This window comes from Neolamprologus brichardi, chromosome 17 (genome assembly GCF_056152115.1).
Source record: "Neolamprologus brichardi isolate AB-2024 chromosome 17, ASM5615211v1, whole genome shotgun sequence".
In the NCBI taxonomy this organism is placed as follows: domain Eukaryota; kingdom Metazoa; phylum Chordata; class Actinopteri; order Cichliformes; family Cichlidae; genus Neolamprologus; species Neolamprologus brichardi.
Window position 1 is genome coordinate 4,737,694 of NC_142120.1, and position 23,470 is coordinate 4,761,163.

Sequence of the window (23,470 nt, forward strand, 5' to 3'; positions counted from 1 at the left end):
TTTTCATGTGACAATCTAATGGATAATTCTTTCTTTCATCTGAGTTTTATTTTTCAGCTTGAGCCAGAAGATCTACAAGCACAGCTGGTGATGTGCTTGTAGTAGTATTGTCTCGTACTGAGGTCAGAGCAAAGCAGAGTCACTGGTCTCCTCTCTGATATCCAGTCCAGACAGTATGTGTTGCGCTGCTCCAACAGATCACCATCTAACTCCACCCTGTTGCAGAGGAGAATGGGAGCGGGTGAAAGTGGGATAGAAGAGAGAAACAAAAAATCTAAATTTCAGAAAAATATCCAAAGTTCGCACAGAATTCATACAACGAATCTAGATGCACTTTTCTTTGGTTAGTGATTATGAAGTGAATAACAAGGGCCTCAAATGCATTAATTTGCATCATCACTATTGCTCATCTCACCTTGGCTGAGATTCACATTTCCCCTGACACACAGGCATCTGCATGACAGTGGTGCAGTTATCTACGGTGATGTTGAGGGTGGACATCCTAGCAGCACAGCCCTGGTTACCTGAAGTTTGAAGTAACAAAGTAGAGGTGGAACAATGTAAAGAGTGTGAAATTAAAATAAATAAATTATAGCTTTCATTTCTATGTGAAATGTTAGATTTAGGGTCTGACTTACATGTAAAGCAGCAGTGTTGGTCATCCCAGATTCTGTCCTCCTAGAGAAAAAGCCCCACAAGTTGTAAACTTTAATTCTTGCGCTTGTTCACACGGTATTTAATTGTAGTTTCTAAGCATCTTTTAAAGATAAGTCTTTCTTTCTCACAGTGCTTGTTCTGACAGTGTTATTCTATTGTTATTATGTGACATTTAAATATTGAATATAAATAAATTCTAACACTTTAGCTTTAAAAAGCTCTGCAAATAAATGTAAGTACTGTGTAAAGCTTTACTGATATGAGCTTATTATTGTAGAAAATCAATCTAAGATTTTACAGTTTACTTGAACATTTTTACCTCAGAGCAGCTTTCATTGGAGCAGACTTTGGTCTCAGTCTGAATGCCTTCTTTACTGCACTTCAGTGACCTGCAGGGATGGGCAGGATCTGTCCACCGATCTCCCACCTACATGCACAAAGAACATTTTTAATTGAAAATGAAGAATCAGACAATGGTTGACAATGATTAACAATTTCAATCAATTTAATACAAAGAGACATTACAATAAAATTCAATGCAGCATACCTTGTATATCTTCTCATTATAACTGCAGGTCTTGTCAACTGAAAAAAAAGACACGTTTTGTGTGTGTGTTTGACTTTGCTATGTTTTTAACAGCAGACATTTCGATATGAAACACAATGTTATTAAAAATTAACCTAACATTAGTTAATGTGATTTGCAATAAATGTGTGTGCCTAATATTTCATGTCAAAATGTTTCCTAAATTATTAATTAATTAAGAAGAGGCCACTTTAGGCTTCTCCCTCAATACGAGGGGTCACCACAGCAGGTAGCTGCGTTTGAGTTTATGCTGGATCCTCAAATGGGATTTGTGTCTCCAGCTGGATGTGAACTACAAACCTTTTACATTCAAATGCATAAATCATTACAATATGGAGCCACCTATTAAACAAATCACCCAAGCAAACAAATTAAAAAACAACAACAAGTAACTGACTCTTCAAATATATTTGGGGTCACTAACAACATCAAAGATGCAGCTTCGCACAACTAAAATATATCTGCTAATAGATATAAGGTGTTGTTCTACATGCATTTGTGTATTTGTTACTTGCTCTTCTGCGATGCATTATCACATAATTGCCAGTTGAGATTTGGAGGTATGAACATGTATGCCAAGATATCAGCAGGAATCTCTTATAAGATATATAATATATATGATATTTTTGAAGTATTACCAACAACAAAGTTTGTGAAAACTACTCCAGAACTACTTCTTAATGAATAATGATAGCCATAGGTATGGAAACTGGTATTGGTGGAATCATTCTACCATGCCTATTTTTTTTAAACTGGTAAACTGGTAAAAATGAAGCTTTGGCTTCTAGTTTGGAGTAATCATTGCTAAGAACTACAGAACTCACTTGTTGAGATTAGACTGTATTTTAAGTCAGGGTTAGTTTGTCTATGCAAATTTTTCCCTTTCACTGTCATATTTTCATCATTTTGTGCAACAAATTCCAACTAATTAAAAGCTGAATATTGTGCTGACATTTTGTCCTCGCTTGGAGATAATTTTAAAAAATGGCAATTTATGAAAAAAATCAACATTTGCAGTCTTGTTTGACCTTATAGTTATGGAATATAATAATTAATTGTTTGTTTTGTGGGGGGGTTTGCAATCATACACTGCAAAATATCCAGTGTTAAATTGACACTAGAAAGTGTCTATATGTGTCCACTCTTTTGAGTGTTAAATTAACACTTTTGACAGTGTTATATTTCTAACAGGAAGCTAGTCAGTGTTGAAGATTAACAATGGCTAACACTGAGCAGTGCTGATTTGCTGATTTGGAAAATAACTAAAAATGCTAGTAATATTTCAGTGTTAGAAAAACACCACTGTTAGTCATTGTTAATCTTTAACACTGACTAGGTTACTGTTAGAAATATAACACTGTCAAAAGTGTTAATTTAACACTCAAAAGAGTGGACACATATAGACACTTTCTTGTGTCAATTTAACACTGGAGATTTTGCAGTGTAAATGGTAAATGGTCTGTATTCATATAGCGCTTTACTAGTCCCTAAGGACCCCAAAGCACTTTACATATCCAGTCATCCACCCATTCACACACACATTTACACACTGGTAATGGCAGCTACATTGTAGCCACAACCACCCTGGGGCGCACTGACAGAGGCGAGGCTGCCGGACACTGGCGCCACCAGGCCCTCTGACCACCACCAGTAGGCAGCGGGTGAAGTGTCTTGCCCAAGGACACAATGACCGAGACTGTCCAAGAAGCCGGGACTCGAACCGGCAACCTTCCGATTACAAGGCGAACTCCCAACTCTTGAGCCACGATCGCCCCAGTGTACTTCAAATATAACTTCCAAATTGAGTGTACAGGAAAGGAAAATACCTGTAAGTTAGACAATGTTAAGCCAGTTCATAATATACCCAACCCCTGAAAAGTAAGTTTACTTACCAGGTAATATTGGAAAATATTGTTTGTTTTTCTACAAAATTACCAAGAAATTATGCAGTGCTTTAAATTACTTATGAAGTACTTAAATTGACTTATAATACAATCATTTGTTTTCTGTAAAAATCTGATTTGTTACCCTCTTGTTCCACTTTACCTACTTTTAAGTATTTGTACTTTATTTAAATATATTGTCATTTTTTAAAAGACATTGAAAATCTGATTAATTACAGGTGAATTACACCTTTAATCATGGGCCATATTAAAGATTGTTACCCAACATACTTATTTGATAAGTACGGCTAATGTGATTACCAATTTTAGGAACAGCGCATTACCTTACTTTGTTGCAAATACATTTGACTAAAGCACATGTCATTACACAAAAAAAAAATTACAGAAATTCTATAATTCTAAAAGATACTGAAAACTTAAAAAAATCAATCATTAACTGAACTAGAAAATGTGAAACACCTTTACTTACCACAAATCGCATCACCACAGCAGGAAGTGTTTATCAAAACTGCATTGGGGCCACAGAGGGGAGCTGGCTTAGGAGGTGGTGGAAAGCACTCTTCAGTCATAGTCTGGTTGTTACATGTACACAGTTTGCAGTTGGACTGCCAGACTTCACCAGGCTGAAACACACATACAGAAATATTTGTAAATCTACACTCAGAGGTAATACTAATACGCTTAAATTATTTAAGCTAAACTGTTGATTACAGAATGTGTCACATAACAGCAGCATCCCTGTGGAAATTTATAGCTTTTACTTACAAGTTTAGGTTCTCCACTTGGTCCTTTGCAATCTTTAGGGAAAAAAGAAAGAAAATCCTTTATTTATCTTCCTGTAAAAGACTTCAAACAAAAATTGTCTAGGTGTCATTGTCATCATCTTAGGCAATACAACTTACAGGAACAAACAGGCAAACAGATGTTCGAGTGATTTCCTGCTCTGGCCAGGTTGCTGGGACAGAAACAACCTGTGCTTTTTTTTTCAAGCAAAGCTCCGGGATAGCGCACGCTAAAAAGCCAGAGAAAAGCATGAAAATGGTGTAAATCTTCAGAATAGTATATGAAGGAAAGACATATGGAAATTACAAGGTGCAATCAGAAAACAGCTTCCCCAATAAAAATCTAAACATATCTAATTTCAGTGTGGCCAGTAATTTCTTTGAGCAGTAATGTACTACTTCCTGATAGCGTTGGTTCTTAGACAGCTGAGTGGGAGTAACAATATGACCAGTTGCACTGGATTTGCTCTATTGGTGACCATTTAGCTTGAACTTTATTTTGGTGGAAGAGGATGAAGACATAAGGAGTCTAATCTTAAAGAAGAGGGTGGTTGTTGAGTGAAGATTGTGTTGGGATGGCCAACAAACACATTGTTTCAATGCACCAGACGTGAAGCTGCCAGACACACCAAATTTCAGAAGGTATCCTTTAAATGAGATTCCTCAGAAAATTATAGTAAAACTCAGCCTTGAAAATCTTACGCTGATTAAATTCATGGTGCGAAACTCCACTGATTGTCAAACAAGACAGTGAGGTCACATTCAGAACCCAGTGCATTTAAGCATTTACACTGTAGACTCTTAAAAAGTGCTGTTTGGCTCCTTGACATAAAAGCTATTCCAGTTTGACACAGAAGTTAATGCAAGTGGTAAAACTAGTCTAAACCTAGCCCCCCAGGAGGCTTTCCTGATGTGCCTTGGAGAAGACCACAAAGAGATCAGTCTTATATGACCAAGCTGATTAACTTTTTATCTGCATCACACCAAAAGTAAAGTTTCCTAACCCTCCATAGCAGAAGTCATCCAACTTTGTGCTGCATTCTCTGTAAACCAATCCTTCTGGACATGGCACATCTGAAATACGAAGTTAATAATACATCAATTTAAATTAGAACTCGCAAAGAAAGCAAATTTATTCATAAATCACTTAATTTCTAGCTTTACTGGTTTGCCATGTTAATTGTGAGACAAAAAAAAGACGATGCATACCACAGGTTCCATTAGTCAGTCCTCTCCAGTCAATACAGAAACCAAAGCTTTTACATTCTCCTGCAGCTTGCTCCAGAGATGAGCAAGAACCATTTAGGTTCCTGCATGAATCAAACTCACAGTTCTTCTTTTTAAGGTTTAGATCCACGTAGTTGCTGCAGTTTTCAAAGACGCTGGAGAAATGGAAACAAAGTGAATTTAAGAATATTTGCTGAAATCATACACAAAGAGACAGAGAGCCACACACTATTACAATTAATAATCAAAATAAAGCAGTATATAACATGTACATTTATCATGAAGTACACTTGAAGCAGTTTTAACACAAACTTGTAAAATGTCTGTGAAGGTTCTCAGTCATCCAGGTCATCGTAGTCAAAGGAGCTTGCAAAGAAAAGCGTCTGGACTTCTCTTTCGAGGATGCCAATGTTCACATTTTGGACAGAGAGGACAGATGGTTTGAAAGAGGAGTGAAAGAAGCCATCTATGTCCACTGTGAGCGGCCATCTTTGAACAGAGGCGGTGGTTTACGACACCAACTCTCTGCCATCTATAATCCAGTTTTGAGATCCCTTCCCAGACGCCTTAACGCCCACTCACATCCTGGGCCATCTGACCTCAGGAATTCGCATGATAAGGTGGGGCTAGGTTTCACAATGAACTCACCCGAAACTCTGGCTGATTGGGACCCACACCCAGTTTCACACCTTGGCTCAGGCGATTAGAGGATCATCAGGGGGTCCTTTTGTCCCTCTGTGGGGGGATACTCCCACTAGGTTTATATCTGGGACTCTCCACCTTTTGACCTTAGAACTGAAGAAGCTTCTTGGATGAGAGGTGAAACGTCTTCAAGTAACTTAAAGAAGTCCAGACGCTTTTCTTTGCAAGCTCCTTTGACAAACTTGTAAACAAATCCCTGATTAGTAGGCTACATTCATGTGTTGACCTTACGGGTGGAGTAGAAGTTCACATAATGGGTTTGGAGGGCAGGGAGGCGGAGGTGGGGGAGGAGGTGCTGAGGTTGGCCCAGGAAGACAGGGTACATCCCTTGGTGCAGAATTACAGGCAGGCTTCAGAGGATCTGGATACACCCAGTCATAGGCCGTCTTATCACAGCAGCTGTCATCCTCAATCTGCCCTCCTTTACGAATACATGATGCTCCACCACACACACCTGGAGGGAGAATTGAGAAGTGAGCTCTGATAAGCTTATATATATACTTCTAACACACTTCTAGCACTCCATCCAGTACTCACCGCATTGTCCCTGGGTGTTATTGAGGAAATGCTCCATGGCCAGGTTCACAACCAGGGTATAGAATGGAGTGAGGGAGACATAAGAACGAATCTCTGGGAGATGAATTGACACCATGTACCCCGTGGTCTCAAATCTAAAACCATTCTCTTCATATGGTGGTTGGACTGTCACATTGTTCAGTGTAGCCTAAAGTATAATAACATTATCATCAAAATTAGCTGTCTTTCCAGTGAGTATTCTCAGTTGCAAACTGCTGTATAATTACTGAATATGGATGCATGATGAAATCCTACCTGTACTACAAACAATTGTGTGTTGATGTTGAGTGCAGCTACATTGTTTTGATATTTCAGAATGAGTCCTTTGGCACAGGAGCCTTGCAGGCCAGGTACGCAATAAAAGTTGTCCACAGCAATGGTCAGATTATGACGTGGTGACTGCTCCTCCACCAAGATGTAGGAGCACTGATCCAAGAAATCAAAGGGTATTCCTTGGAAAGAAACATAGTGGGGATCCCCAAACAGCTCACAGTGACCTGGGAATGGGATACCAGAAAGAATAAAAACACAATTTGGATTTCAGCTGAAAATAAGAATCTGTCAAAATGCCAACCTGAGCCAGCTGCACAACTCTAATAATGACATTCTGGGTTAGTCAGTCAGTGGTATGGTCACTTACAGTCACATTTCCATGTTTCACAGCATCCATCCGAGACCTTTATGGCCCGTTCTCTGGGACAGGACAGAGCTGTAGACTTTGGGCAAACCACTGGGGTCAACTCTATCTTTCCACCAACACAGCGCTTATCAAAGCAGTCCTCTGTCCATGTCTCCCCACAAATCCAGCTTTTTTTACTCTTCAGGTCTACACATCTACAGACTGGTGCAAAAATACAGAAACATTGATTAGGTTATTCTCGTGAATGACTACTATGATCATAAATGAAAATGTCTGGTTGGTAGTTAGTTAGGTGGTTGTAGACATAGTAAATATTGTGGGAGCTTCTGTGCTGGTAGCAGTCATACCTGGCGTTACTGCAGTTGTTGCATTGGTTGCAAACGTGCTTGTCGGCTGAAGTGTTCCAAATGTTGTGGGAAATACTGACAGAGATATAATATCGTTTAGGTTACTCACATAAACGACTGCTATGATAATGAACAGTGCAAAACAGATACATAAGATTTACCTTGGGAGTTGTTCTGAGGTGGTGTTGTTGTGATTGGGGGTCCTGTGTTAATTTCGGGTGTGGATTCTGTATTAATAGATGAAAATGTTGTGGTGCCTACTGAAGTGCTATGGGTTCCCATTGTTGTAGCAGCTGTTTCTGTTATTTCTGTTTGTCCAGATGTTGTCACAGTATTAGTTATCAGTGGCGACGTAGATTTAGATGTTGTTGATTCAGAGTGGGAGGTAGTAGGTTGGGTGGTTGTAGTAAATACAGTGGGAACTTCTGTGCTTATTGCTGTCAGATCTGAGGTTACAGCAGATGTAGAATTGGTTGCAAAGGTGCTGGTGGACTGAAGTGTAGTGACTGTTGGCTGCGTATGTTTTGTCGATGGTGGAGGTGTTGAGACATATGTTGGTATAACTGTGTTTGTCGGCTCTGATTCTGTGGCCCATGTTGTTGAAGCATTAAGGAATGAAGTACTTGTAGGTAGGTAAGAGGTTGAAAGTACAGTACTAGCAGATTCAGTGGGAGTCTCTGTTGTAAACTCTGTTACTGTTGTAGGGTGTGTCGAGTGAGTTACGGATGTTGAAGAAGTTGACAGTGATGTGGAGAGTGTGCTGATAGTGGCTGTAGTTGTGTTAGCTTCTGTAGGGGCTATTGAGGTAATGGTGGTAGGTAAAGTAGTTGTTGGTTTAGTGGTGGAAAGTTCAGCAGTGGTGCTGGACCCTGTGGTTCCAGTTGTAGTTTTAGTAGTTGCTGCAGATGTAGTAGTGGGCATTGTTGACCATGTTTCACTGGTACCCGAAGTAGTTGTAGTGTTTGGTTCAGAGGTGGTGGGGGACCATGTTACAGTAGTAGTTGAAGTAGCTGTAGTTGTTGGCACAGGAGTTGTTGATATAGCAGAAGTGTAGGGCATTGTTGACCATGTTTCGCTGGTACCCGAAGTAGTTGTAGTGTTTGGTTCAGAGGTGGTGGGGGACCATGTTACAGTAGTAGTTGAGGTAGCTGTAGTTGTTGGCACAGGAGTTGTTGATATAGCAGAAGTGTAGGGCATTGTTGACCATGTTTCGCTGGTACCCGAAGTAGTTGTAGTGTTTGGTTCAGAGGTGGTGGGGGACCATGTTACAGTAGTAGTTGAGGTAGCTGTAGTTGTTGGCACAGGAGTTGTTGATATAGCAGAAGTGTAGGGCATTGTTGACCATGTTTCACTGGTACCCAAAGTAGTTGTAGTGTTTGGTTCAGAGGTGGTGGGGGACCATGTTACAGTAGTAGTTGAAGTAGCTGTAGTTGTTGGCACAGGAGTTGTTGATATAGCAGAAGTGTAGGGCATTGTTGACCATGTTTTACTAGTAGATGAAGTTAGTAGAGAGGTAGCAGTGGGTGTCGACCATGTTTCAGGGGTGGTTGAGACTGTGGTAGTGGTATTTACTGGTGTAGTAGTAGAAAGCAGAGTTGTTTCACTTGTAGTTGAAGCAGTTGTTTTGAGAGATGTTATTAGTGTGGTGGTAGTTGTGGGCGGAAGTGCTGTTGAAGTAAAATTGATAATAAGTGCAATTATTAAAAGAAGGATCCATAAAAGCACATATAATTTAAAAAAAAATGCAATAATATTTCCTTGTATTCTCAATTATTGCATTACATATGTTTGCCCTCACTAACGTTTTTAACCCATTATCACTCCCAACTCCTCACACGTGGACACAATTGATCCCATACACATCACATTTTAACATGCTAGGTATTACTTTATATTTCAGCATAGAGGATAATTTGATAGATTTAAATAGTAGTCGCACAATGTCTGAAATAGAGACAAATTTTCTCTGCTGGTTTGTAATGTAATGTCACTCATGGTTACCAAGGAAATGGTGACAAATCTAGTTGAAGATGAAAATCGAAATTCTCTTTTCAAAATGTGGATAACATGTTTTTCTACAACTAGCCAACGTATGTTGCTCCCTATGCTTTTACTATCTCTTAGCCCTGATTGGTCAGGAGTCCTGAACAAGCACCAATATGTTGTGAGTTAGAATTGAAAATGAATTGCTTTATCGGCCACGTATAGTACACACATGAATGTATTTTTTATACTTACAGCATTTAATTGTTCCATTTTCACAAGAGCTGAATAAAATAGGAGAGTAAGAAATAACCAGCCGTCAGTGTAACTAACAACACAACTTCATGACGATTGCATGGAAAATATAGATATTTGCATGCCATATATATTGTGAATGTGTCAACTTACCATTCAAAAGAGTTTATTTTCACCACTTGTCCAGGTTGTACAGTCGTGTCATTAAAATAACAAGAGCAGTTCCTCAATGTGGTACAATCACCAGTATTCTCATCATAGTATGGCTTTTCCTTTGGACATCTGGGGTAGCAGCCTTTTCCAAAAAGTAAATATACTCAGTGGTTTGTGCAAGCTGAACTTTAACATGTTAGACTATAACTGAGAAACATTGGTTACCTTCCAGCTTCTGAGTGAAGTCTTTGCCACAGGTCAGAATCCTACCACAGGCTTCATAATGCCAGCTACACTGGCCCTTTTCATTGTAGTAGTCACAGTAGACGGCTAAGATGTAAATGATCACAGTTTATGTTTTATGTTTGTTGTATTCAGTGTTTTGTAACCTTCAAAAAACATTGATCTCATCATGCAGATTGTTGTATATATCCTTTGATAGTGCCATATCTATTGTCGCTCATGAGTATATTGACAATAGCTAAAATACAATAAAATATAACTAAATTTAACATTAAGCAATGCAGGGTGTGTGTTGTCAAGAACTGAAGCACAGAAAAGAATTTATATAAGCTGGACTGATGATTGGCTGACGACATGCACACCTTATGTGGGGTAAAAACTTAAAACTTACGGCACATATCAGGTGTCCTCCAATCTATGCAGACGTCCTGGTCACTGCAGGCCTCTGCATAAGCTGCCACAGCTGTGCAGAAACCCAGGAATTTCCCTTCAAACTCACAAGAGCAGGATTCCTGCACACAGGCATGGTAGTAGGGCTCTGGATCCACCTGAGGATCAGTAAACATCAGAGTTGGGAAGTACCTGACTGCAAGTTGTACTTCAATCACAACAAAAATGCAGATGTAATGTTTAGCTTTTACTGGCATTAACATTAGCACAAAAACTTATATCACGTGGCTTTCCATGGTTGTTGTAATGTGTGGGTGGCTCAGAACCTTTATTCACAAAGTATATTATAAATTCTCGTGAAAAGTTTATGTGCATAATAACATGCCTTTTTAAGGGGCATGTTTTGGAACAAATTTCAATGCAACACCATCAAAGGCTGGATGCTGATGCCTTAAAGGTCTAGACAAGCTCCTTTTTGTTCACAGTTTGTTGATGTTGAGCATTGTTTTTTAATTTGTGCTCCCTTTCATCTACTAGTTTTCATTGCCCTAAGCAGTGCTTCTGGACATCCATGTGCACAAAAGTGTTTTCCTTGCTGCACCTAGAAATGCCTTTTAAGTCTAGGAACTCAAAAATGATTATAATGTTTGCATTACAATTGTTATCAAAAAGCTGTGGAGGAGGGTTTTTTCTCTTTTTTTGCCCAGTTTAAAAATATTTGTTAGGAAAGTAAAAGCAAGAAATGTTATTACTTCAATAGGTTAATCAAAATAGCTGCAATGCTTATTGAATTTAAAAGAGAAACTGTAATCTAATACATTTTGACAGCAACACTGGTATCAAATTTTCACCGTATACAAAATAAAAGTCCCAATCCTCTCTTTGCGACTCTGCTTAAAAAGTAGTTATTTTTAAGCAAGCACAAGCAACTTGTGTGCAATGTGAATAACATACTTTCAAGTGACAGTCTTTGAAGGTGCCTCCTTTAAGGATCATACAGCGCCTCTGGGCCCAGGCCGAGCAGTAGGAATTGCGTTCACATGGAAATATCTCAGTGGTCACATCAGTACAAGGGGGAGTTGCTGCCTTCCAGCTGTTGCCAAAGGCCATTGGACTAGAAACCACTAAGAACAGAGTTTTGTTTTTAGTTTGAGTGTCACAGGTAAAGTTGGTGTCACTGCAAAGACACCACGCCTAGCAAAAAAAGGAGAAAAAACTGACTGGTTTACCTGCTGAGCCACTTATCTGCAAGTCATTCAGCTCATTGGAGTCAAAATTCCCACAGAGGCCACACACTCTGTTCTGCAGGGGAGACGGTTTGAAAAAGAAAATAAGTATTAAAAAGTACACAGTGGATATGTTATTAATTCAGTTCTGCATCTTTGAATTCTACTTCTCTCCTTTTCAAGCTTTATAGTGAGGATAACAGTATTCTACTACAGCGGTCTCCAACCTTTTTTGCGCCACGGATCGGTTTATGCCCTACAATATTTTCATGGACCGGCCTTTAAGGTGTCGCGGATAAATACAACAAAATAAAACTACCAAAAAAAAGAAAATTTATTCATAACACACGTGAAAAGACCAAGGAAAACCGAGTAAACGATAAAAACGATAACAAAATAACGCTGAAAACCGATAAAAACCCTGAAAACTATACATTTCACACCTGAGCCTCAACTCTCGCGGCCCGGTACCAAATGACTCACGGACCGGTACCGGTCCGAGGCCCGGGGGTTGGGGACCGCTGTTCTACTACACAAGAATGGTCCTGTTTAAAATCCTTCTTAGCATTTTTATTACTCACCCTCCAGTCTGGATGAAGTTCTACGGTGATCCGGGTGTGTTTGTCCCATATTAGAGTTAGACCTTTGCTGGGCACTGAGATTATGATATAGAGTCCCACTGTGTGTATTGTGTAAAGTGGATCTTGCTGCAAAGTCCAGCCTTTTTGGATTTGCTTGGTCACTCTCATGTCATTCAGGATAAGGGTGACTTTGCTCTGGAAGAGCAAGATAGAATAACAAGATAAGGGATTAGTTTACTGGTATATGGGCAGCTACCTCATAATGCACGCCATTAATTCTGCAGCATCTTATGTTCCATGATTCATGAACGACTTGAGTAAATAACCATCCTTTGACTGAGTTTGATCATTTCTAAGTAAGACCAAAAATACACTAATAAAGATTAGCATAACATGACCACCAAATAAAGGTCAAGGAATATTTAGGGATAGAGCCACTTACCTGCAAGTCCAGTATGATGGAGCGTGAACAGGTGAGTGCCTCATCACAGCAGGGCACACTCTCCACTCGGAGAGAAAAGGTGCCGTTTTGACTTCTGCAGTAATCCTGAAATCGAAAAGCATGGTTAAAACTTTCTTATTGTATATCAAAAATCATGCATTTTGTTGTAGTTATAATGTAGTTATCTACATTATATATAAATTTTATATCATGCATGTGAACATATTCATGATTTTTGATTTTTCTGGCTCTCACCTCTACAAGTGTATACTGGCAGTGACCACCAAATTGATACCATTTAGCGTCAAAGGTCTGATAATGTCCATTTCCATAGACTTGACATGTCCCGGGACACGGCTCGTCTGTGCAGTCCCACTGACCCTGACCACAGACACTGTAAGATAAAGTCATAACACTGAGTTTACAGAAAAACAAAACTTGGCGACTGAACCGGTAAAGTAGCGTTACCATTTTTTACAGTTGGTTTTAACAGTCTCTCCTGCCCTGAAGACTTTCCCACTGTACACACAGGTGCAGTTGTCCCGTGATACACAGTTTCCATGGTGATCTTCATATTGATCATGTGGGCAGTAACAGCCACTCTCACAAGTCACACTGGCAACCTGAAAATCACACCAACCTGAAAATTACACCTTTGTGAGGAGCTCACGTGTTTATTCTAATAACTAAAGATGAAGCCACATTTAAATACAAATGGTAATAATTATAAATATACATACCAGTGGTTTGCTGAGACTGTCGCAAGTTTTCTGAGCTGTGTTAACTGGGTATTCTGAGCAGTGCACGCACACCTTTCCATTCCTGCAGCCTGATGCGAACAAATTCATGCATTAAATATATTTCTGAAAGTTTGATATAATAATATGTTTACTGCCGTGACTCTTGCTCATATAGCAATGTATGTCTAGTACAAAAATATAATATATTTACCACAGTCCTTGGAGCACTGCAGCTCTCCATTCTTACAGTTGCTTTTGAAAACACAACATAAGATTAATAAAACTGGAACCATTGTATTTATCATACACCATCAGTTTCATGCTAATACAAAATGTATTAGATCAATTTGAAATTCCTTAAAAAAATCTTTAATGATCAACTCACCACTGTCGTCCATCGATAACAACAGGCCCTGGTGCCGTTATACCGCCGTGATGATGGCAATCACATTCAGTCTTCGTTGTACAGATTTGTCCTTGGTTCAGGTGGGTTCCTTCTGGGCAGCCACAGCCCTCCACGGGAGCGTCTTCCTGCCCACAGCGAGGATCAGGAGCAGACAGGGAGCGGCATGTATGGTTGCAAGCTCGCACATTGTAGGAGAACTCTTGGTTCTTTTCACATGTCAGTGCTGTGACAAAAATATTTTGATTCGCATTTAATAATCTGCTTATACAATGCATCCTGCAAAAACAAGGCAGAAACTGCCTACATAAGACTATAAGTCGTGTGCAGTAAAAGGAAAACATATTTGCATTTTTAAATGCTTACAGCAGTTGGTAGCCTTCCTCCAGTCACCAAGTTCAACTCCAAGACTGGCACATGCTTTGGCATAGTTGCCCAGAGCAACACACAAGCACTGGACCAAATTGGTACCGCAGTTACAAGTTCTTAGGATGCAAGCCTGTAAAAATATAGTCGAAGAGTAGAGTAGAAATATATGCACCGGGGTAATGAGTCAAACAAAAATGTATGCATCTGTATGATCAGCATGTTCGCCTTAAACTGGTTTAATTTTATATGCATAATGCAGGTTTAAGTTTTCAACTTGTTATAAAGTTTTAAATCAATATGTCAGCAAGAGTTAGCTTCAGCAGTTTCTTCAGATTTGGTTGAGTAGTAAAACAATCTTACCGTATGGAACTGATCAGTTGGGATGTAGCCATGGCACTTTACAAATATCCCAGCTGGGTTGTTCAAAACCGAACACTTTTCATCAGCAAATATTTCTGCAGAAATACATCAAATGCTAAAATAAGTAATGATTTTGCAAAACAATTTAGTATAAATTGTGTGTTAAAGACAAAAGATAAAAGCATCTTCTCATCTGTGAATTTATAGGACAGTCTACTTTATATGACTGATTGATACCGTTGTCGGTATTAATGCAGGTTGGCGGTATGTTCGGCGTACAACGGCCCACGCTCCAGGACAGCGCAAAAGGTTCAGGTGAGTTCTCGATGATCCCGCTGCTGCTGGTGAAGTCATCTGTGGTGTCTTTGTTGTTGTTGCCACAGAGACCTGAAAGACAGACTTATTATTTTGTCTCAGATTTTTAGAACATTTCCTGCTCGGCAGCCTCCAGTTTGCATAAATAAAATTTTATGGTAGAAAATTTGAACATTTATAATGTTTGCTGTGAAAACTGCACATATTTAACAACTTGTAATTTAAGTGCCATTTCTAGAATTCTGTTATATTTGGGTTTTTGTGGTACGATATTTAAGTGAAAATAGCATTTTCTTTACTTTTGTGACTAAGAATTAAAAAGTATTCTGTATGTCAAAATTTCTGCTGTGAAATCTTTACGCAAATTGGAAGAACTGAGCAGAAGGCTCGGTTGTTTCAAGACAGAATAAAACGCTTGTTAAGCTACAAAAGTCACATAAAGTTTAAAGTTTGAACTAGAACATTTTTCTGTTTTACCAATAATTTGACAGTTCATAAAATAAATCAAATCAAATCAAATCAATTTATTTATATAGCACTTTTCACAGAATAAAAACCACAAAGTGCTTCACAGTAATATAAAACAGAAATACATAAAATACATTGATAATAAAACACAGCACAAATCTAGTTAAAAGCCAATCTAAATAAATGAGTCTTAAGTTGCTTTTTAAAAGAATAAATACAATCAAGGCAACGTAATGATGGAGGGAGAGCATTCCACAACCTGGGGGCCACCGCTCTAAAAGATCTGTCGCCTCTGGTCTTAAAACGAGTTCGTGGGACTACCAACAGCCTTTGATTAGAAGATCTCAGGCTGCGAGAGGGAGCGTGGGGTTCTAAAAGATCAGAAATGTAAGCAGGGGCATCACAATTCAAAGTTTTAAAAGTCAGTACCAAGATTTTAAAATGAATTCTGAAATGTACTGGAAGCCAGTGTAATGAACGTAACACTGGTGTAATGTGCTCTCTTTTTCGTGTCTTAGTTAAAAGCCTTGCAGCAGCATTCTGGACTAACTGGAGATGGTCAAGATTCCTTTTGCTCAAACAAAGAAAAAGGCTGTTACAATAATCTAAGTGAGAAGAAATAAAAGCATAAATAACCATTTCTAACTCAGACTTAGACAGCAAAGTTCACAGTTTGGAGATGTTTCTTAGCTGAAAAAGGCAGTTCCTAATTAACTGGCGAGAGTGTTGTTCTCGGGACATGGCAGAATCAAACATCACACCAAGGTACCTGAGGCTCAGGTGAACAGATGAGCCAAGAGAACCAAGATGCTGTTTGATTAGAGATATCTGGTTGTCAGGGGCAATAATTAATGTTTCTGACTTCTCAGAGTTCAACTGTAAGTAGTTGTCACCAAGCCACTGTTCAATGGAAGCTAAACATTTAATTAAAGAGGACAGTTTATGGACTTCCATCAGCTTAAAAGAACAATAGAGCTGAATATCATCATCATAGAAGTGATAAGACACCTCAGGGAACTGCCTAATTATAAGTCCTAGAGGTAACATGTACAAAAGAAAAAGAATAGGACCCAGAACTGAACCCTGCGGTACCCCACATCTCAGATCAGAATAAAGCATGATAAAAGTAATTCCAGGTTTAGTATGTATTTGTAGACTAATGTACTAACCTGAAATCGTGCCTGTGTGGTTTCCTGGTGGTGTAATGTAAAGTTGGATTTCAGGAGACACCTGGACTTGGATCTTCATACCAAAGGATGTATGGACTTCAACATACATAGAGGACTGCCAGAAAACCAGGGCATGATCTAAAAAGTGAGAGAAATTAGTAAGAGATTTGGTGTTTATGTATCAAAACCATTCAGTATATATTATGAGGCTAGCAGTCTAACTAGCATTCTTTTACCTACCAGACTGATGAAGTTCAGTAATTTCTTGGTCTCCAAATTTAACCATGCTGCGTGTGAATGTGTACATTTCCTGCAAATTCCAAATGACGTGCATAATCAGGCTCATCTCACTACTAATTGATTTGATAGTTTGTATAGTGTGTGGGATATATACCTGGAAAATCTGGAGAACGACTGTTTGTATAGATGCATGCTTCCCAGAAAATTCAACATTTATTGTCCAGTTTAAGCCCTGCATGTGGTCATGAAAACAACTTAGCATCACAATCATACACAGTTGTCCTAATATCACATATTTGTGCTGTAGGCTGTGTTTACCTGTGAGGCCACATATGTGCATTTACCAGGAACAACATATTTTTTGCCATCGAATGTTGTTACAAATTGCCCTTCAATGTCACATCCACCTAGGCAGGAATTCTCTGAGCAATGCCATCCTCCACCATCACATGTACTAAGGACAAGAGTTTAAAATGTTTTAAAAACTTCTAAACACTTTTATGATTCTAAAGTTAAGGGTTTTTTTATGTATTAAAATTCCAGTATTATTTTATTTTATTTTATTTTTTGGCCACTTACCATGCCTGACACTTAGTGTTACGTATGTCTCCAGTTAAGTAAGTCCTACCAGAGAAGACACAGGGGCAGCTAGTCACATTCACGCAGTGGAAGTCTTCTGCGTGATCATCAAGCACCTTACCTACAATATAATTCAGTGAATTTTTGATGATGAGTTCTGATTAGTTTCATGTGACTTACCAAGGCAAAAAACTAAATACAGTTCATAGTATTCACCCTTTGGACAGACACAAGTGCTGGTGATAGCCTGGCTGGAAAAGCTGGGGTTAGGGTTGGAGCAGCTGGGAATAAATGCATTACCCTCTTCTTTATAAACCAGGTCTCCAGGACATGTCGGCTCAGCTGCATTCATAAAAACAGAAAGGTAAATCCATCATGAAGCTAAATGAAATGTCAGTTAAAATTCATCCTTTATCCATAAAAGCATAAAAATCCATAAACAAACAACTTTGCGACTACTATTATGAAGCTTTTAACCCTCTTTAAGACTTTAAGAATGATGATAAATGGTCACCTACCACATTTGGTTATAGCTCTCCATTTCTGCCACACATAGCTGTTGTTTCCACAGTGCAGGGCAATCTCTTTGAAGAAAGCACAGCGAACGGATTTGCTCTTTTCAAAGCTGTAAATGTTCTCTTCACAGAGTTGGATATAATATGGTGTTTTAACTTGCAGACACTCCAAAGTGTAAGAAAAGAAGTCTCTGCATACCTGCAAATATCATTGGAGGAACATTAACATTTTAGACTAACATCTTTTGTACGGCAACATTTATACAATATGATTATATAACTGATTGATTCCTGAAAACATGAAAACAAAAACAAATGAATAAAGAAAAGTGGATTTAAACTATGAACATGATTGAAAAAAAACTATTGTAACATCAGCTTACAGAGTTAGTGACAAAGACAGGATCTCGCGTTTGACACGTTTCCTGGGTAAGCCTGCTCTCTGTTATCAGCTGCTGCTTGTTGCCTGTTTTCACAAATAAAATGTACATTCAACTTTGAACAAAATATGCAAAAACAAATGTTTTATATTCCTAGAGATTGTATTTATCTTTTTTCATGAAAGTATGATACATAGAATTTTTAGAGCAACATACTGAGCTGGAAGAAACGGATGACAGCAGTTAGGTAGGGTCTTGTGCATGTCAGTAAATTAATACCAAATTACTTTCTGTACCAATTACAACATTGCTGCAGACTGAAACAGCCAGAGTGCTGGCCAGACTAGAGCCCAGAACACTGAACAAACAAATGAATATGGCAACAAAGGCCCAAAGTTGAGCAACTGAAAACTACTTAAAGCAAAAATGAGAAAGTATTTCACTTTTAGAAGTTTTCTTCTTTTTCTTCTTTTGAAATGGCCTTCCCAAAGACTCTGTCAGGGTCCTGGGTCCCCTGACCCAGCATGTTTAGTTCTTTGTGCTTTTTGTATTATTGTACTTGTGTGAGTTATTCTATGGTTTCTAGTTTCGATCCCTTGCCCTTCATGTTTCTCTGTGTAAGTCTGTGTCTGCATGTTTGAGTTTCCCTCTGTGTCTTTCGGTTCTTAGAGTCCTCTACCTTATGGTTTGTCTCTGTGTTTCTTAGTTGCTGTCTCCACTGTGTCAAGTTCGCGTCTCTATGTCGTACTTCCTGTTTTACTTTGAAGGTCCGTGTCTTATGTGAATGCGTCCTGCTTTCCTTGTCTCGTCAGTCCAGATTTCTCCCAGCTGTGCCCTCCTTCTGTGTCTCATTCCCCTCGTTACTTCCCAGTGTATTTAAACCCTGTGTTTCTCTGAGTCAGTGTCGTGTCGTCCCTCATGCTGTGTGGATCTCCCTGTGAGTTTAGTTTGGGAGTTTCCAGTTTAGTTTAGTTTGCTTTGTATGACTTTCTCCTGCCAGCAAATAAAGCTGAGCTCTTTGTGTTTAAACCTCGTGCCTGAGTGCCTGCATTTTGGGTCCAACTCCTGCCTGCCGCACAGCGATTCATGACAGACTCAGCCTCAATCTGACTGAATATGTCTGGACTATGCTTAAAAGTCCATACCAGGAAACCAGAGACGAGGTTGTATAATGTATGTAAAACTGTCCTAATTTTCCTCTTATTTACATCTAGCATAACCGATACTATATATTAATTATAATTACTATTGAATTAAGGCCTATATTAACCACTATTTCAATTATTTCTGCTACCACCAACATTACCATACCAGCTTTATTTATAAAGCACTTTAACATAAAACCAGGGTTCACAAAGAGCTGTACATATACAAATAGCATAAACAAATAAACAAACAAAGAAATAAATACATAAATAAATAAAATCAAACATGTTAAAATAAATTGAGTCAACCTCTTAAAAGAGTGCCAAAGGCTTCAGCAAATAAATATGTTTTAAGAAGCCTTTTAAACTCAGAAAGAGAAGAGGCCTGTCTAACATGCAAGGGCATGTCATTCAACAACTTTGGAGAACCTACAGCAAAAGCACGATCACCTCTAAATTTATATTTAGCTTTTGGTACCTTAAGGAGCTGCTGATTGGTGGACCTAAGGGAGCAGGCAGGTGTATATGGCTGTAGTAGCTATGAGAGTTGGGGGCAGGGGGCATTTAGAGATTTAAAAACAAATAAAAGAACTTTAAAAGGATCCTAAAATGTACAGGTAGCCTGTGGAGTGAAATTAAAATGGGGGGGTAATGTGCTCAGACTTTTCTGTTTCAGTTAAAAGACGCGCTGCAGCATTTTGCACAACCTGCAGATGCCTAATCACTCATCACTAACCCCACAATAAAGTGCATTACAATAATCTATCCTAGATGTAATAAAGGCTTTATTAAGATGGGCTTTGTTTTGGCTAATTGCCCCAAAGGACAAAAGCTAGATCTTACACAGCTCTGATCTGGCTTTCAAGTTTAAGATCTGCCTCCATTTTAACTCCCGGATTAGTGATGATTGGTTTAACATACTGTGACAGGGAACCAAGATCCGTTTAGTGGTCTCAGAAGTGCCACAAAAAAACCATCACTACTGTTTTATGCTCAATAATATGCAAAAAGTTCAAAGCCATCCAGGCCCTTATTTCATCAAGACATTTGAGCAAAGGGTCTACGGAGAAACCATCCTTTTTAGGAGGGAAATAAATCTGGGAGCCATCGGCATAACAGTGGAAAGAAATCCCATGTTTCCTGAAAATAGAGCCAAGTAGGAGATATAGGGAGAAAAGAAGGAGGCCTAAAACTGACCCCTGTGGTATCCCACATTGAAGAGAAGCAGCAGAGGATACAAACTCACCAAGTTTCAAAGAGAAAGTTTGCTTTGCCAAATAGGATCTGAACCACTGCAGTGCAGTACTCATAACCAGAGATGGGCAGTAACACGTTACTGTAATCCGATTACTTTTTTCAAGTAACGAGTAAAGTAAGGGATTACTATTGCAAAAACGGTAATTAGATTACCGTTACTTTCCCATAGGAACGCTGCGTTACTGCGTTACTAAAACCATGATTTTTTTTGCGAGAATGTCTCATGACAGTGACGTAAGCGAGTGCTACGTTGGTGACAACAGCTGTGTGCAGATCAACAATGGATCATATATCGAATGCGGGAGAGAGTATGAGCGTGCAGCGTTTAAAGCGTGGAAGTACTGACCTTACTTTGAGTTTGATTCCATAAAAAGTGACAAAAACATTAGTGTCCGTTGTGCGTGGGAAGAAAACTTCTTTTTACAGCAAAAAAAACCCCTAAACTTCCAAGCAAGCACCGAGTGCGCTACGACGTAATGGGAAATTCACAGAGAAACTCGAGGATTCTTCCACTGACCGCTGCGGCACACCTGCACCAGGGTAAACCTCCGCCTATACCCTACTCCTGCTTTACAGGTGAAAATAGAGCAAAAGGACCGCTGAGTCTTTGACTTTATTTATTTTCTGCTGTGTTTTACTTGCATCTATTTGTGAGTGTTAACATACACACACACAAAAAAATATTTTATGTGCTTTTTTATGTAGAAAAAGTAGAATTGGGCTGAAAGATCTATCGCTTTATCACCTATTCAGGTTGTAAATCGTGTTTTTAAAAAGTAACTAAGTAACTAAGTAATTAATTACTTTTGAAAATAAGTAATCAGTAAAGTAACAGGATTACTTTTTTGGGGAAGTAATCAGTAATTAGTTACTGATTACTTTTTTCAAGTAACTTGACCAACACTGCTCATAACACCCACCAACTGCTCCAAACGGGAAATTAACATTTTATGATCCACTGTATCAAAGCCAGCCGTTAAATCTAAAAGCACAATAATAAACCGCAGTCACCTGAGTCAGTTGCTAAAGACACATCATTAAAAATTCTTAAAAGGGAAGATTCGGTCGTATGTAAAGCTTTAAAACCAGCCTTTTCTTCACTTGTGTACAATATTGTGCTGTTGCTTATGTTATTAGACTGATACTACAGCTATTAGTTGTTAGTTTATTTGTGCTGTAGGTGACATACTTGTTACGTTGTTTTTTCCACACAGTCCAGTCATGTCAGTGCTCAGCTCTTGCTGCAGCTCCACCTGAACAACAAATCACATCGAAGCTTCAGGAATTCTTCTCAGGGATTTATAGTTTCTGTACATTTGCCTGTGTTTAGGCTTTCATACATTATGTATCCTCTTACCCACAAACTGTCTATTCCTCCAGGTACACTATGCCAGGTGACAGAAAGTGGAAGCAATGGGCTCCTCAGTCTAGTGTAGATGCCGTACTGAAAAATATGCTGGTAGGTGTGATCGTATGGAAGGGAGACACTGTAAGAAAATACACAAGGGACATCTGCTCAGAGATGATCAGAGGTCTCGCTTCTTCAGTTTTAGAAAATAAGTAAAAGACAGGAAATAATAATGCAAAACAGCCTTTGCAGAGAGTGAGAGTATCTAGCGAATAGAATATGGTGTGTTTTTTCATTAAACTCAACCACAAATACAAACAGTTAATAATGCAGTGTCCCAGGGCCAGAGCTAATAATGAACTAGCACTGATGGTAGAAGTGCTGAAATACCTGCGAGCATGATCGGCTTGGTTAGGTGGTTAATGAACTAAAGTGTCTTTGGACAAAACACTTTGCTGGTGCCTCACATGCTTACGCTAACTGGTGTTCTGGAGCCAAAAAATGAGTAATTTAAGATCAGATGTTAAGAAACAAAGATCAGATTGTGTCTCGTGCAAATGATATTAGGTTTCAAAGTCAAGCAGTTTTCTTCAAATGAAGCACTAACTTAGTGGATCCATATTTGAGGACAAACCTTTTCTTCTCCACCAGGATGTTTCCATTCTGCAGAACAGTCTGGACTTTGTTCATTGTGATCTCGACTTGAACCAGCAGCCCGCTGTCTCCTCGCCGTATGGTGATGTCGTATTCCACACGATTGTGGGTGAAGCGGGTGAGAGTGAACGGGCAATTGGACCTCACGTAGTAACCCAAGCCTTTGAAGGGCTGGACGACTCCACTGCCATACGTCCTGCAAGTAACTGATCGTGGCAAAGTTAAGTTGCTTACAAATTCATCGTTCAGAGATGGACAAGTGACCAAGTAAAGTAATTACTGTAAAAAGGATTGACTCTCTAAAATTAAGTTATCAAGCGACGACACTGACTTATACTCACATTTCTGAGTTTCTTTTGTTGTCACTGATCCACCGGTCCCAAAAACTGAGAGGTAAGGAAAAAAGACAATGTAATAACACTTTAATAACAACATTCAATTATAAGGAAAACTCCTTGTAAATATGAAAATACAGTGCATCATACTGTAGACAGGACAGTATACATCAACATTTTTTCTGTAATGTTTTTCTAAGATATAAAGAAGGAGAACCATAGTAATGCATGAAATCAATATATAACAAAATATTTACACTGCTTTGATTTGTTACTTATTCTGCTTAAAATAATTAATTAATATTCAAAATATATAAATAAATGCATGGTACCTGAGACCAGTAAAAAACAGGCAGACAGCATCCGTTGCTGTGGGGTCATTTTCTTCTTTCCGTGCAAGTGCAACCAGGAGGAAGTGCCCAACCACCCCACTCCGTCCCTTATATGTGCAACGTCCATACATACACACACACTGCATGAATCACCACCACAGGGATGA

The 23,470-nt window shown here is 38.9% G+C and overlaps 1 protein-coding gene across 1 annotated transcript; it reads right to left on the reverse strand.

The window, feature by feature from the left end:
* Nucleotides 1-23,352, reverse strand: muc5e (mucin 5e). The gene is made up of 45 exons (XM_087830866.1): nt 23,304-23,352; nt 22,978-23,022; nt 22,617-22,842; nt 21,992-22,121; nt 21,824-21,887; nt 18,236-18,318; nt 17,856-18,051; nt 17,554-17,679; nt 17,338-17,458; nt 17,077-17,212; nt 16,913-16,990; nt 16,759-16,828; nt 16,519-16,656; nt 14,804-14,953; nt 14,567-14,661; nt 14,204-14,336; nt 13,820-14,063; nt 13,646-13,686; nt 13,435-13,523; nt 13,163-13,317; nt 12,950-13,088; nt 12,695-12,799; nt 12,253-12,447; nt 11,675-11,747; nt 11,400-11,569; nt 10,447-10,603; nt 10,038-10,142; nt 9,813-9,954; nt 9,660-9,688; nt 7,583-9,088; nt 7,422-7,496; nt 7,075-7,275; nt 6,690-6,931; nt 6,396-6,582; nt 6,090-6,312; nt 5,139-5,311; nt 4,934-5,003; nt 4,050-4,159; nt 3,913-3,944; nt 3,617-3,770; nt 1,205-1,242; nt 977-1,084; nt 639-678; nt 416-524; nt 1-216 (listed from the first exon to the last, which is right to left on the reverse strand). Exons 1-45 carry the CDS (start codon nt 23,350-23,352, stop codon nt 54-56), a joined length of 6,915 nt encoding a protein of 2,304 aa, XP_087686992.1. The 3' UTR covers nt 1-53.
* Nucleotides 23,353-23,470: the final 118 nt, after the last annotated feature.